Raw genomic sequence first — 15,799 nt, forward strand, 5'->3', positions numbered from 1 at the left:
TGACTCCATTCTCTGTATATTCTAGAAATGAGTCCTTTGTTAGAAACATTAGTTGTAAAGATTGTTTCCGAGTTTATTACATTTCTTTTGATCTTGGTTACAGTGGTTTTGTCTGTGCAAAAGCTTTTTAATCTAATATAGTCGAAATCATCTAGTTTGTTTTTAATGATGTTCTCCATCTCTTCCTTAGTCATAAACTGCTCCCCTTTCCAGGTAAACTAGTCCTTGATCTTCTAGTTTGCTTATAGTATTTTTTTTTTAATGTCTAAATCTCGTATCCATTTGGATCTTATCTTGGAAAAGGGTGTGAGGTGTTGGTCTAATCTAAGTTTCTTCCATACTAACTTGCAATTTTCCTAGCAGTTTTTATCAGAGAGTTTTTATCCCAATAGCTGGACTCTTTGGGTTTATCAAACAGCAGATTACTATAATCGTCTCCTGCTTTTGTACCTAGTCTATTCCACTGGTCCACCACTCTTATTTCTTAGTCAGTACCAGACAGTTTTGATGACTGATGCTTTATAATATAATTTTAGATCTTCACCAGTTTTTTTTTTGGCAGGGTTTTGAGTTTTACATTTTTCTCCCTCCCTCCCCCTTCTCCCTCCTCTCGACAGAAAACAATTTAATAGGGGCTCTACACAACATTCATTTTTCTAATGTTTTCTCCCTTCTACCTTACTCTTCACCCCACCCTAGGAGTGCGTGTTACATAAGTCACATTGCATATATTTCCATGGTGGTCCCAATGTGAAAGAAGACTTAGAATAAAAAGGCAAAAATCATGTGAAGGATAAAACAAAAAACAAATTTTAAGAAGGTGAAGATAGTCTGCTTCGATTTGCCTTCAGATTCCCTAGCTTTTTCTCTGGGTGCGGAGGCATTTTCCATCCCAGACCTTTCAGAATTGTCTTTTATTGATCTCTAGCTTGCTGAGGGGAGCTTAGACTGCCAGTTGGTCACCGGCCAGGTAGTGAGCATGTCCACCATGCTTCTGGTGCCGTGCTCTTCCCTCAGCATCAGTTCACATGCTCCTCAGCAGGCCTTCCTGAAGGCCGCCTGCCCATTCTTTCTTAGAGCTCCACAATATTCCAGTGCATTCATCCACCCCAGTTTAGTCAGCCATTCCCCAATGGACAGACATCCCCTTGATTTCCAATTCTTTGGCAGCTCATAAAGAACTGCTGAGATATTTTCTATTTGGTTTTTTTTCTGTGAACATTCTTGTCCACCTGGGTCTTTTCCCCTTTCTTGCAATCTCTTTGGGGGACAGACCCCGCAGTGGCATTGCATCGTTCCACATTGCTCTCCAGAAAGGTGGAGTGCTTCATAGCTCCCCCAAGAGGGCATTGGGCCCCGATTTTCCCCTCATCTCTGGCATTTGCCCTTTCTGATAGGAGTGGGGCAAGGGCTCAGAGTTGCTGTCATTTGCCTTTCTCTAATGAAGATTTAGAGCATTTTGTGATGCTTTTTCAGTCTGCTTTCCTGAACGACCTCTCTGCTGGTCTCCACCTGCCTCTCCAACATCTGGAACTGGATGTCCAGGAGACATTTTAAACTCATCGGTACCAAAACTGAACTTGTTTCCTTTTCCCCCAAGCCTCCCCGCTCCTCCAGGTCCACTCTGCGACCCAGGCCTATGGATTTCACCTGTGACACCCCTCCTTGCAGTCTCTCTCATCTGACCCTTCCCCAGTCATTCCCCACTCCTCTCCAGACTCCCCTCAGTCCCCAAGGGTATTTTTCCCAACCCCAGGTCTGACCAGGACAGCTCTCCCCTTTCAGTTTCGGGAGCTCCCAGTGGCTTTCAGGAGCAAACCCCTCCTGACCTCCCTCCTCCCTTTCCTGTCTTCCTCACACCTGATTCCTCTCCTTCCCTTCCATCAGTTCATATCATTTATTGGTTTTCTGCCTCCTTCCCCCCACCTTCTCCACAGGAAGCCACTACTTGCTTGTCCTCAAACACAAACTCTCCTGATCTTGCACCTTCTTAGTCGCTGGTGGTCATTCACAATCAGAGTCACTTGTGCCTTTGCCAGCTACAGAGAGGGTATGCACACGGCCCTTTACCCCTGGGTTTCTTCTTTGTCCTCTTGGTGCCTTACTCTTGCCTGCCTCCTCCACAGTGGGACCACAGTCATCCTGCCATGCCATAGGACAGGGTCAGCCAGTACCCAGCCCAGGCAGTGGGCACCCCACAGAGAGATACTCTAAGGAATTTTGGTACACAGGGGCAATGCCCAGTTGGTAGCTTTTGGGGCACAGCTCCAAGCCTCTCCCTGGAATGACTAGACCAATTCTGAGCTCCAGTTTTCCCCAGCCCCTCCAGCATGTCATGTTCCTTCTTGTCCACATTGCTGAGCTGGTGGTCCTGTGGTGGCAGCCCAGAGGTGCTTTAATTGATGTTTCTATTGATTAGTGATTTGGAGCATTTTGGCACATAGCTATTGAGAGCTTGGTTTCTTCCTTTGTAAACTACTTGTGGGTCCCATTTTAGGTTCTCCTGGTTTTCTTTCAACCTTCTCTTTTAGAAGTCAGATAGAAGTTCTAGACCTGAAGGGTGTTCTTCAAATTTTCCTCAGTTTTCCCAAATTTTTCCTCCCCAAGTTCAGTCTCTGACCTTTTTTTTACTGTAATCCAAACCCCTCCACAGCATCTGCACAACTTCCTTCTTCTTCAGCTCAACTTCTTCCCTGTTTTCACACCAGCAATCTGGATAATGGGTATCCTTCATCCACTTTGTTTTTCCTGTGTGGATAATGACTTCGAGGGAGTATGGGGACACAGTCAAGAAGACCTGAGTTTGAATCCAGCCACAGCCTTACTAGTTGTGTGATCCTGGGCAATTTACTTAATTGCTGTCTACCTCAGTTTCCTCAAATGTAAAATGGGAATAATAATGGCATTTCAACATGACCAATTTTAATGAATTATGTAAATGCCTGTTATGATTTTTGTTCTTGTGGAACTGAATCCTTGAGTGGCTCTCAGTCTCCCCTGCTATTGAGTTTATATCTGACTTTTATGAGAGAATTATCCCCTACAAGGGAGTTCCCCCCACAAGGGAATGTCCAGCAGACCTTTTTCCCCTTCATGGCTTTCTTGGTTGTTGTACCCTGGGGTACCTTCATTCCCCCCTTTTTGATAGCTCAGTTGCTTCTTGGACAGGATCCTACATTCTCTGAAAGAAACCTATCAGACCTTCCTGTGGGCTTGGAATGTGTCCTTGGGGGCTGCCTTGGTCCCTGCCTGTGGCAAAACTGCCCATAGCTTTTTGTATTGTCATTGAGTGTTTGCAAACTGTCCTCACTAGCAGCCCTGAGGGGACCCAACCCTTTTTATGGGGCACCTCCTGGGCCCATCCCCAGCTCATTCCAGATGGTTCTTGAGGTGGTGCTGTGGACACCTCTTGTGTCCCTGCCATCGGGCGCCACAGCTGGACCACATGCCAAGAGACTGGTCAGGAGCCTGGCAGTCAAATCAGTGGATTAGAAGTGGGGAGAGAGGGGACTAGACCCAGGAGCTGGGAGTGACTCAGAGGAGGGCCTGCTGGATCCTGGCACTTGCATGCAGGGTTTTGTATTGACCTCATTTGATCCTTACAAAGTGGGGATCCTCACAAAGTGGGAGGGCGGTGCTGTGATTGGCCCCATTTGGTCATTGAGGAGTCTGAGGCTTAGGAATTCTGAGTGACTTGATCGGGTCCCCCATCTAGAAGGAATTGTAGCTGCATTTGAACTTGGACTATCTTGTTCCCTGTGGTGCCCCCCCAACCCCAGCTCAGCAACCTGTACCTGAGCAGAGGCGGCTGTGGTAGAGCTAAGGAAGTTTGGAAGAGAAGAGATGGATGAGGGTCCGGCCTCTTCTGAGTTTTGTGGAGTCCAAGATTCCTGGGAGACATCCAGCCGGAGCTATCCGGCAAACATTAGTGGCGAACCCAGACATGGGCAGAATGTCCATTTTATGTATGAAGTTTTCATATGTTGTGTGTGAAGGCGGGCCCCTTTCCTAGGTGGTGGCTCCAGTCATTGGGAGTGGGGGTGGGGCAGGGAGAGGATCACATCCCCAGGCAGGGTCTTAGACTTGTTGTGGAAGACTCCAGGTGCTCATGTGGATGACACAGATGTGTCTGACCAAGGAGTCCAGGCTGAGGAGGTAGACATTCTCGCCCTTCATTGTTGGTCCTAACCAAAGCGGATAGCAACACATAGATCAAGGGAATTAGAGGGAGAATGACGAGATCAGGAGGGCCTGCTGGCTGCTGTCAATGACCAACAGACCGAGGAGATGGGGAGGGGCTTCGGCAGAGCCTGAGGAAGCAGTGGAGAGGGCACCCAAGGTCCCACTATGTATCTCTGTTTAGGGAGAAACACCACTGCATACGGCCTGCCGGAAGGGCCTGTCCACCCTGACGGCCGAGCTCTTGCAACAAGGCGCTAACCCAAATCTCCAGACTGAAGAGGTCCTACCCGCGGCCCCTGGCCTGGCCGAGGATGTCTACCTGCAGACCCCACTACACACGGCTATAGCATACAAGCACCCTGATGTCGTGTCTGTCATCCTGGAGCAGAAGGGTGAGCAACAGCCCCTGGTGGGGGGGGGGGTCACTCCCTCAGCTCATGGCCTTACCTCCCCTGCAGCCCTGAGGCTCTAAGCCCTGAAACCCTCTGCTGGCCCCAGGGCGGGCTGAAGGTGCTGGCTGCAGGCGGCCGTGGCTGTGGGGGCACTGCAGGACTCCCCTCAGAGAGAACTCTTAGCCTGAGATACAGTGAAGGGCCTTGGGCTGCAGCCAGGGCCTCAGGGCCCCCTCAGTGTTCAGCAGCAGGACCTTTCACCCAGCTCTTTGGCCAATCTAGTGGACTGGGCTGGGGTGGTTTTGTTTTTTCCAATCTAGAATACAAGAGGCTCTCCTCCCTCTGATAAATGTTCCAAGTGAAACTGGTAAAGAAAGTGCAGCAATGGCAGAGGGCACCAGGGAGCAGACTGGGGTCCAGGGTGCCAGGAGGCCTGGGGTTGGTGCTGCCACTCACTGTCCTGCAGGGGAGTGACCTCCCTTGCTGAGAAATCTCCCTTCTCCTGGGGGCTGCCCCAGAAGAGCTTAGGCAGCTGGGGAATGGGACTCATCCCAATGCTCTTTGGGGTCATTGGTAGTAGGCATGGCCCTGTGGGTGCATCTCCCAGCATGCCACGTGGATGGTCCTGGCCAGGAGGAAAGATGAGCATTTTTTTTTTCTTTTAGCCAATGCCCTTCATGCCCTCAATTCCCTGCAAATCATCCCGGACTTCAGTCTCAAGGATTCCAGAGACCAGACTGTGCTGGGGCTGGCATTGTGGACAGGTAAGGCTGCGGTCCCAGGTAAGGGACCAGTGTTAATGGAGCAGTGTAGCCCTTTTGTCTAGCTCCCCCACTTGGGTCCCTTGGATCTCGGGGTCTGCCCTTGCTCCTGCTCCTTCAGTGACCCTGAAGACTTAAGGCTTGTGGGGTTAGAACCCTTTGTGTATTTTCCTTTGTTCTGTCTATGAGGGCTCTGTATGGGCATTATCCAAATTGGAGACCCCAGAACACTGTAGTGTGAGGATAGGGGATCATGGTCTCCACTGAGAATGGGGATCTGTTGCAGGGATGCACACAATAGCAGCCCAGCTTTTGGGCTCGGGAGCCTCCATTAATGACACCATGCCCGACGGCCAGACGCTGCTGCACATGGCCATCCGCCGGCAGGACGACAAGAGTGCCCTTTTCCTCCTGGAGCACCAGGCTGACATCAACATCCGGTGAGGTGGGGCTAGGTTGTAGCCCTGGGACAACCAGTCTGGCACGTGGGCATGCCCATGGGGTGTGCTACTGGGATGCCCCTTTAGGAGCATCCATTGGGCTATCTGGGCCCTCTGCCTCCTGGCCCCTGCTCTCAGGCCTTCCTCGAACCTCCTTTGCTTCATGGGCACGATCCAGATTCCTTAGTCAAGCCCCTCCCAATTATAGTGAAGCCCATCTTTCTTCCAAGTATGCCTTGTTTTATGCACCTTAATCCTGTTTTCTACCACTTCCTGGCTTTTGTGTAGGCTGTGCCCCAGGTCTGGAAAGCACTCTATCTCCATCTCCTCCCTAGTCCTCCTTGAAGGCCTGGCTCAGACATTGCCTTCTTCCTGAAGACTTCCTTGGTGTCCCCAGCTCCAAGGGCCCCCTCCTTCCTGACCTTTGGCTAGAGCCAGACTTCCATGTTGGACTTTGGGGCTTCTTTATCCTTTGCATTGCACTTGCTTACGGGACGAGAATGGTTCCTTTCCCCTTGGGATCTCAGTTCTTTGCACACAGCAGGAAATGGCCACTGCTTCTTGAATAAGAGAAAAATGAATGTGTGGCCCATCACTCATCACAGTCAGTTGTTCATTGGTATCCCGGCTCCCCTGGCCCAGGGGAGGCCTGGCATGGGACCCTTTTGGTGGGCCCATGCCCAGCCTTCTGCAGCCAAGGGAGTGGTGTTAATGCAGCTTTTGGATGGGCTCTCCTAGGACCCAGGACGGTGAGACAGCCCTTCAACTGGCTATCAGAAACCAGCTCCCCCTGGTGGTAGATGCCATATGTACCCGAGGGGCTGACATGTCCGTGCTGGATGATCAAGGAAACCCTCCTCTGTGGCTTGCCCTAGCGAGTGACCTGGAAGACATTGCCTCAACTCTGGTAAGCTAATGGGTCGGAGGAACAGGTTGGAATGGGCATGGGTTTCAGTTGTTCAGGTGTGGAGGAGAGTGGGCAAAGGGCGCCTGGGCAGGCACCTCTGCCCACAGACTGTATTGGAGGAGAGGGAAGGGAGGAGGGAAGAAAGAGAAGTAGAGAAGAAGTAAGGAAGGGGGAAGGAGGGAAAGAGGAAAGGACAGAAGGAAGGAAAGGAAAAAAGTGGGGATAAGGAAGAAGAGAAAAAGAGAGGGAAGGAGTGAGGGGGAGGGATGGAAAGGGAAGGAAGAAAGAAGGAAGGAGGGGAAGGAAGAGAAGGACAGGTGGAATGATAGAAGAAGAGAAGATTCCTCTGAGCAGGAGCTGAGTGGAATCCCTAAGTCCATGCTTATCAGCTGAAAGGTCTCAAAGGTGGGAGTGCACCTGGGGATCCTCCTGCTGAGCTTGAAAGGACAATCTTGTTGTCATTTTTCATCTATGTCTGACTCTTCTTGATCCTATTGGAGTTTTCTTGGCAGAGATGCTAGAGCAGTTGGCCATTTCCTACTCCAGAGTCCTCATTTGTCAGATGAGGAGACTGAGGCAAACGGGGTGAAGTGACTTACCCAGGGTTTCCCAGCTAGCAACTGTGTGAGGCTGGATTTGAACTCAATTCCTTCTGTCACAAGGCCCACACTGTCTCCCTATTTATTGATTTATTTTGAGTGTTGATTCTGTGACCTCAGCAAGGAGATCAGAGGCTAGCTAGTGCTGCGGCCAGGGGAACCAGGGTGTGACCATCAGCTGAGACCCCGGTCAGCTCTGTCCTGGGCTTTTCTTTCAGGTGAGACATGGCTGTGATGCCACCTGCTGGGGACCAGGCCCTGGGGGTTGTCTTCAGACACTATTGCACAGAGCCATTGATGAGAACAACGAGTCTGTCTCTTGCTTCCTCATTCGTAGGTAAGAGCCCAGTGCCCCTCCGCTCCCCACTCCCAACTTTTCACTCTTCCTTTTGTGATTAGTGACCACAGAGTGTCACCCTTGGCTCTCGTCATCATGACCAGTCTCTCAGGTCATGCATTCCTCCCCGCAGCTGCTGGGCATAGGAGGCCTTGTTGCTGTTAGGATAAATTAGGGGCTCTTTCCATGCTCTGTGAGGCCTTACCAGTCAATAGCTGGGAACTACTGCATCCTGTTGGCCTTGCTGTCGGGCCCCCCCCCCCGCCATGTTACTTTTCTGTGTGATGGGGCATTCATTGATGGTCTGATTGTCATTACTAGAGAGACCCTTCCACTCCCTAAAGATCAGGGACAAAAATATCAATAAGAAAATAAATAAAATAAAAACTAGAGATAGCCAATGGTTTCCTTTGACAAGTCTTCTCTTCTCCAACCTAAGATTTGCAATTCCTTCAGCTAATCCTTGAAGGACTTGAAGTGTAGGCAGGTGTCACGATGTAGAAGGAAATGGTGTCATTACTGGGAGAAAGAATAAAAGGAACATCTTCTTGTTCTCTCTAATATCATGTTTACTGTCAGTACTGCAGTGGAGTCAGTCAAGCCCATCTGGGTTTCTTGGGGTTGGCACCATCTGATGGAGCCCAGGCTCCAGGACCTCAGAGGCCATGGTGACTGAGGAGACAGGAGCAGCTTTGGACCAGCCTTTGCTTAGAGGCTTCTGGACAGTGGACTCCAGAGTGGGCACAGTGCCTTGAGAGGTGGGGGGACAGGGCATGGCAGGCATTGTCTGAGCTCAGACCCTGAACCTTCCTTCCTCACAGTGGTTGTGATGTGAACAGTCCAAGACAGCCGGGGGCTAACGGAGAAGGAGATGAAGAGGCCAGAGACGGACAGACCCCCTTGCACCTGGCAGCCTCCTGGGGCCTGGAGGAGACAGTCCAGTGCCTCTTGGAGTTTGGGGCCAATGTCAATGTGCAGGTAGGGAGAGTGAGAAGCTGCTGCCCACCCTGGGCCCAGCCCCTTTCTGCTATCTTCTGCTTCCAGACCTTGACTCAAGTTTCCTATGCCTTTAGCAATCCTGCTCATGTTTTCAGACCCCTTGCCTATTGCCTTCCCTTAACCTTGTTTTGGGCTGTCAGTCACTTCCTTGTGGGCTCACTGCCCCTTTTGCTTCCACCTCATCTCCCTGATCTGGACAGGAAACTCCTCGAGGGCAGGCACTCACACCGCCGCCGCCCCGCCCCCCCAGGCTGGGACCCAGTCACTTCTTGGCTACTTTGTCTTTTGCCTTCAAACTTGAGAAAGCTGGGTATTGTTGATCAGAGATTTCTGAGTGCTTGACCAGGGGTGGGGATGGAGGTGCCATCTCATCTTGAGGGATGGGGTAGTCTTACAGACCCCAGGGAGACTAGGACTTGTCCAAGTCAAGCCATCCATTGGCTTCTCTTGTTGGAGTTTATTTGGGGCTGGTGCCTGTGTCTTTGGGGCAGTATTTGTCCCCCCAACTCTGGCTCTCTCTGCAGTCAGATCCTGTCCAGCCCCTTGAGGGCCTCAGCAGAGGAGCTCTGTCTCCTGATGTTTGCACAGATCCTCCCTGAAATTGTATGTGCTAAGAGGAGACCGAGTCTGCTAGCCACAGTCTCTCAGTGAAGGTAGATTTAGGATTTGAGCGATGTAGCTGCTAATGATGACTGGCCACTTAGAGGGCTTCTTATGGGTCATCCCATTTTCTGAATTTAAAAAATTATTTCAATTTGAGGTTTTTATTTTCATAGAAAGAGTCATTGAATTTGTTCTTGCTCATAGAACATTAAAATGTATTGTTTCCTTTATTTCCTTGTAGGGAAAAAATAGTTTTGTTTTTGTTTTTTTTTAGGTTTTTTTTTTTTTTTGTAAGGCAAACGTGGTTAAGTGGCTTGCCCAAGGGATTAAGTGGCTTGCCCAAGGCCACACAGCTAGGTACTTATTAAGTGTCTGAGACCAGATTTGAACCCAGGTACTCCTGACTCCAGGGCCAGTGCTTTATCCACTATGCCACCTAGCCGCCCCTAGTTTTGTTTTTAAAATGGTATTAGCCAGTATCTCACACCATATGCCAAATAAGATCAAAAGGGCTCATGATTTACACATAAAGGGTGATGACATAAGCAAATTAAGAGAGCATGGAATAGTTTAGTTTGCCTGTTAGATCTATAGATGAGGGAAGAATTTAGGACCAAAAAAGATATAGAGAGCATTTTGAAATGTCAGTTGGGTAACTTTGATTATATAAAGTTAAAAGATTTGCACAAATAAAATCAGTGCAACCAAAATTAAGATGAAAGCAGAAACTGGGGAAAAAATAATTACCACTTCACCCCCATCAGATTGATTAATATAACAAAAAAGAAAAATAATAAATGTTGGTGGGGATGTGGGAAAGCTGGGACACTTAAAGTGGAGAAAGAACCTTTTTATACAAAAATATTTAAAGCAGTTCTTTTTGTGGTAGCAAGAATTGGAAATTGAAAGGATGCCTATCACTTGGGGAATGGCCAAACAAATTTGTGATCTGTGATTGAAATAGAATATTTTTGGGTTGTAAGAAATGATGATCAGACAGATTTCAGAAAAACTTGGAAAGCCTTCTGTAAACTATGCTGAGTGGAGTGAGCAGAAGCAGGACACTCCTCAATAACAGTGGCATTATAGGAAGTAGACTGTGGGCGACTTGGCTGTCCTCAGCAATACTGTCATCCAGGACAATTCCAAAGAACTAAAGAGGAAGGGTACTAATCGCCTCCAGAAAAAGAACCGCTACATCTGGATACAGCCTGAAATAGGCTCTTTTGCCCTTTCTCTTTTTTTGTTTGAGCCTTCTTGCATGAAATGTCTTCTATGGAAATTGGTTTTACATGATTGCACATACATAAGCTATATCACATTACTTACTGTCTTGGGGGAGAGGAAGGAGGGAGCAAATTTGGAACTCAAGAATTTAAAAAAAATAAAGCTTAAAAATTGTTTTTAAGTATATTAAGGGGTGAGAATAAAATATCATTTAAAAAAAGGAAATAAATTCTTTCCTCTAGGATGCTGAGGGACGGACACCAATTCATGTTGCTATTAGCAACCAGCAGAGCATCATCATCCAGTTGTTGATCTCCCACCCTGACATCCGCCTGAATGTCCGGGACCGCCAAGGCCTGACCCCGTTTGCTTGTGCAATGACGTACAAGAACAATAAGGCCGCAGAGACCATCCTGAAGCGGGAGCCAGGAGCCGCTGAACAGGTGTGTAAGTGAGGTCAGACTGCCACAAGCTGAGGCTTTTCCTTCCTGGGCAAAGCTGGGAGGACTCAGTTCTTGGGTCTCTTGTGCCTTTGGTGGTCATCTCAAATTCTGAAACTGTCTCTGGCAGCTAGCACAGTACTTGGAGCCCAGGCTGCAGGGAGCAGATGCTCATGTGTGCGTGCATGCATTCATTCATTTCTTTCTGAGAGCAACCTGGAGCTAAAGGAATAGACTTGAGATGAGCTTATGGCTGGGGCAAGGGCCACTATGGTGCTGGACTTCTGACCATCTCTTGGCCCATCCAGCCCAGCTCTGGTCCCCAGGACTGAGCCTCTAGGGTGAGGCACTTGGTCTAGAGCCCAGCACAGCAGTTGATTCATCTGTGCCATCTGTGCCTGAGGACAGCAGTCCCAGCCCCGGACCAGAGTTTGGTGTCATTGAGGAAGGGTTAGGGGCAGGGCAATGTTCTTTCTGTGTGTGTGTGTGTGAAAGTGTACTGAGTGTGAATGTGTAAGTGTGTGAGTGTATAAGTGTGTGCATGAGTGTGTGTATGAATGTGTGTGTGTATGAGTGAAAATGTGTGTACTGTGTATGAGCATGTGTGTGTGTGTGTGGTGAGTGCATGTGTCTGTGTGAACATGTAGGTGTAGATCCCTGTAGTGTGCATATCCATGTAGTATGTGCATGTGTGTGTCTGCCATCCTCTTCTCTCTTAATGCATGATCTGACAGTTCTGGGGCAGCTTGCCCAGTAGGGTGACATGAATCAAGGTGGTCTGGTCTTTTCTGCCACACCTGTGGGGAACAGACCCTTGTGGCTCTGCTTTGGGATCCTGACCCCCTTGCAAGCTTTGCCTCAGGTGTTCCCGCAGGCAAGTGCTGAAGCACCTTCCTGAGGGCCAGGATGGGCTTGCTCAGAGGCATGTGCCACCTGCCCTTCACAATTCTGTCTGTGCTCCTGGTCCAGGTAGACAACAAGGGTCGGAACTTTCTCCACGTGGCTGTCCAGAACTCGGACATTGAAAGTGTGCTGTTCCTCATCAGTGTCCAAGCAAATGTGAATTCTCGAGTCCAGGATGCCTCAAAGTTGACTCCCCTCCATTTGGCAGTCCAGGCGGGGTCCGAGATCATCGTCCGCAATCTGGTACAAAGTCTGAGAGGGAAGCCCTACCTGGCTGGGGTTAAACACTGGCTGGACATAGCTCATCCTCCAAGGGCTTCAAGGTCACAGACATGGCTGGTGGGAGAGGGGGGAGAGGGGCAGCAGAGGGGAAGAGGGACCAGGCTCAACTCTGAGAGGCAGTCTTTTCTATCCTTGTGTTACAGTGAAGGAAAGTGAGGCAGACCAAGGTCAGAATCCCCCAGCCAGGGTGACTGGAGGCTGGATTTGAATTCAGGCCTTCCTGACTGGGAGAAAGGGTGCCTCCATCTAAGTAGAGGGGCAGAACTTGCTAACTGATAGAATGCCAAGCTAAAGAGAGGAGAGGACTGGTCTTCCAGGGACTCCAGGGCCCAGGGCCTGGATGGGAAGGATGGTAGGGGCACCATTTGGACTGAGCTGTCCCACAGAATGACTCAAGGGGCTTGTGTTTGGGGCACATGGACCATTCCAAGTTTGGCTTTTGATTAAAAGCCCCTCCCTTGGTGATGCCCCTTCTTTTGGGGTTCCTAGAATCACATCCTCAGATCCTACAGTAGTCCTAGCCTCAAGGCTACAGGAGGTGTCCTCCATGCCAGCTGGAAGGTCTGGAGGACCCCCCCCCCCCAGCTTCCAGGTTGGGGTTGAGGGGGCAGTTAAGAGAAACTCATGGGTCTGGCACCAGATGCCAGTCCCCTGGTCCCAATAAGTCCAGGTGGATCAGGAGGTAGAAGGTTTTTCACAGTCAGAGTAACAACATGTGTCCAGGAGCCTCTGGCCCCAAGGCACCATCCAGTTGTTGTAGTTCCTCCCTTACTGTTCAGAAGCCCCAGGAGCTCACAGCTTGTCAGTGGAGTGAAACCTCACATGTCAGCGGGTCCTTCCCCATGTTTCACCCTGGCCCAAGCTTGCCCAGGGAGGATGCTGATGCCCGACTCTTTGGGCAGCTTCTTGCAGGTGCCAAGGTGAACGAACTAACCAAGCACCGCCAGACTGCCCTACACCTGGCAGCCCAGCAAGATCTGCCCACCATCTGTTCTGTCCTCTTGGAGAATGGGGTTGACTTCTCCGCTGTGGACGAGAATGGAAATAATGGTAATGGACTAGTGCTGAGGTATCTGGGGTCTTGGGGGTGAGGTGCCTCATAGTCTGCCTGTCCTGTCCATGTCTCCCCTAGCAGATGGACAAACTGGGTGAGGGAAGCCTAAACTGGTGGCAGTCTGTGGGCTCCTCCTACCTCCTGAGTGGCCTTTCTTTGCAGCTCTCCATCTTGCGGTCATGCACGGCCGGCTGAGCACCATCCGGGCCCTGCTGACTGAGTGCAGTGTGGATGCTGAGGCTTTTAATCTGAGGTGAGTCCCTATCCCACTTTCCCCTGGGATGCATGGGAAAGAGCCCCAGATAGTCACCTCCCGAGGGCCATAGGGCTGCTCCACTCTGATGCTTGGGTGTGAGAGGAAGCATGACTCCCCTGCTGGACATCTAGGCCTCAGGCTTTGTGTGTTCCCACACTTCCATGCCCCAATAACTTGTCTCTTCCCAATTTTCCTTTGCTTCACTCCTTCTTTCCTGTGGCTCTAGGTCTAGATGCAAAGGTTTGCTTTGTCCTTCTTTTCTAGTGGGGAGAAGGGAAGTGGGAGGACAAGCCCCAGGCTTGCCTTAGAGGGATGCTACCGATGCCCTCCTCCTCACCAATCAAGTCTCCCGTCCTGCAAGCTCCTATTGTGCCGAGGCTACCTCCCTCTCGATTAGGGGCTGAGCTCGAGTGGTTTTCCCTTTGTCCAAAAACAGGAAGCATTTAATCGGTGCTCGTGGGTATGCTCTGCTGTCATGGCAGGATCCAGCTCTAAGGTCATTCCTTCTCCCCTGGTCCTTCCTTCATTGATTTGCCTCTGCTCTCTTGGGCTCTGACGGCAGGGCCACTGGGGCAGGGCTTGACCCTCTGTTACCACTGAACTTGGTTGGACTAAGACCTGGATCAGCCCGAGGTGCTCTGGGGACCCAGCCCTCTTCTCTAGTGGAATAGGCCTGAGTTCCAGGATGCCCATGGTGAAGGCCAGACTCCGAACACCCTCCCTTATCCCTGTTTTTAGAGGTCAGTCACCATTACACATTCTGGGCCACTATGGCAAGGAGAATGCAGCCGCCATCTTTGAGCTCTTCTTGGAGTGCATGCCCGAATACCCTCTGGACAAACCGGATGCCGAAGGGAACACAGGTGAGGGGTTGGGCCAGAGCCTACTCTTCCTCCACATCTGTCCCATGTAGAAATAAAGGGTATGCCAGGCACAAACAGAGGAGGACTGGGCAACAGTGACCGAGAAGGGTCTGCACATAAGGGCAGGGCGGGGTGGGGTCTGGCCCAGGCTGTACTTGGGAGTTACCCATCGTGCACCCTGGACTTTTTCAGTTCTGCTCTTGGCCTACATGAAGGGCAATGCCAATCTGTGCCGTGCGATCGTCCGTGCTGGGGCTCGCTTGGGTGCTCACAATAACCAAGGGATCAACATCTTCAACTACCAGGTGGCCACGAAGCAGCTCTTGTTCAGGCTCCTTGGTAAGTGGACTTGGCCTGTCCCTTCTGGTCCCTCAGGCTCCCCTCCCCCAACCCAACCCCTCCCCCAGTGTGGCCCAGCTTCCCACCCTTCCCTTGACTCCAGGCCTCAGTGTCTTTCCCACCCTGCTTGAGGCTGGGTCCCTCTCCAGTAGCACCTCTGGGTTCCACAAGGGCTTTTTGTAGGACAGACCCATGACTGTTCCCCCTGGGCACAGCAGGCACGATGCTCTGGCAACCCAGGCTTACCAGGTGCCTTTGGCCATGTCCCCTCCTCAGACATGCTCTCCAAGGAACCGCCATGGTGTGACGGCTCCAATTGCTATGAGTGCGCAGCCAAGTTTGGAGTCACAACGCGGAAGCATCACTGGTGAGGTTGAAGGGTCTGCTCTCTCCTTGCTCCTAACCATGGCAGCAGAGTCTCAGGCTAAGCTGGCAAGCCCTGGGGTTGGCTCTGCTCCCCCTTTTATGTGTCCTTTCATTCATCTTCAGGGCATTATGTTGTTGAGGGTTAGTAAGTATTAATTAACTACCAGCTGGTGAGGGGGCACTGGTAGAGCCCCTACCAGGTGCTGAGGAGCTCAAGAGCTGCCAACAACCAGTCCCACCCCTGGGGAGCGCCCACACCAACCAGATCAAGCCCAGACAGGAAGGAAAGCTGCAGAGAAGGTTGTGGATGGGGAGACTTTAGCCGACCCCCTCTAAGGTCTCCTCTTTGGCAGAAAGTGCCGCCTCCTCTGACCTTCCTGAGAAATGGGCCTGGTCTTGTCCTCCTTGACCTGCACCTGTGAGCTATCTCTCCCAGGTTGAGTCTGCAGAGCCGCTGGGTCAGATCTAACCTTCCGTCACTGTTGAACTTGGTCAGAGATCTGGGTCAGCCTGAGGCTTCTCAGACCTGCCTGCTCCAAGTCTCCCCCCACTCTAATCCCCCCCCATCTAGCCACAAAGGGATTTTCCTAAACTACCCCCCACCCCACTTAAGCAATTCCAAGGGTTCCCTTCAGCCTCTAGGACTGATGCTGGAGACACTCAGCTGGGCTTTTGAAGCCTTTTAAGACCTGCCCCTCATACATTTCCAGTTTTCTCACATCACTGATCTCCCTGACTTCCTTTAAGTCCAAACTAAAATCCCGTCTTGTACAGAGAGACTTCCCCATGTCTCCTAATTCAAAATGCCTTCCCTCTGCTCATTGTTTCCTATTTATTCTGGGTAGAACT

At 50.7% G+C, this 15,799-nt stretch overlaps 1 protein-coding gene across 3 annotated transcripts in view; it reads left to right on the plus strand.

The window, feature by feature from the left end:
* The window catches only part of ANKFY1 (ankyrin repeat and FYVE domain containing 1), a 61,890-nt gene that overhangs the window by 40,863 nt on the left and 5,228 nt on the right, over positions 1 to 15,799 (plus strand). For all 3 annotated transcript variants that reach the window (XM_074190545.1, XM_074190546.1, XM_074190547.1), the window contains 13 exons: positions 4,364 to 4,574; positions 5,240 to 5,338; positions 5,622 to 5,775; positions 6,514 to 6,682; positions 7,500 to 7,618; positions 8,440 to 8,596; positions 10,690 to 10,890; positions 11,857 to 12,033; positions 12,975 to 13,122; positions 13,289 to 13,379; positions 14,121 to 14,245; positions 14,438 to 14,584; positions 14,861 to 14,951. In XM_074190545.1, the coding sequence (XP_074046646.1) occupies positions 4,364 to 4,574; positions 5,240 to 5,338; positions 5,622 to 5,775; positions 6,514 to 6,682; positions 7,500 to 7,618; positions 8,440 to 8,596; positions 10,690 to 10,890; positions 11,857 to 12,033; positions 12,975 to 13,122; positions 13,289 to 13,379; positions 14,121 to 14,245; positions 14,438 to 14,584; positions 14,861 to 14,951 (1,889 nt within the window). The remainder of the gene's footprint in view (positions 1 to 4,363; positions 4,575 to 5,239; positions 5,339 to 5,621; positions 5,776 to 6,513; positions 6,683 to 7,499; positions 7,619 to 8,439; positions 8,597 to 10,689; positions 10,891 to 11,856; positions 12,034 to 12,974; positions 13,123 to 13,288; positions 13,380 to 14,120; positions 14,246 to 14,437; positions 14,585 to 14,860; positions 14,952 to 15,799) is intronic.

This window comes from Macrotis lagotis, chromosome 6 (genome assembly GCF_037893015.1).
Source record: "Macrotis lagotis isolate mMagLag1 chromosome 6, bilby.v1.9.chrom.fasta, whole genome shotgun sequence".
In the NCBI taxonomy this organism is placed as follows: Eukaryota; Metazoa; Chordata; class Mammalia; order Peramelemorphia; family Peramelidae; genus Macrotis; species Macrotis lagotis.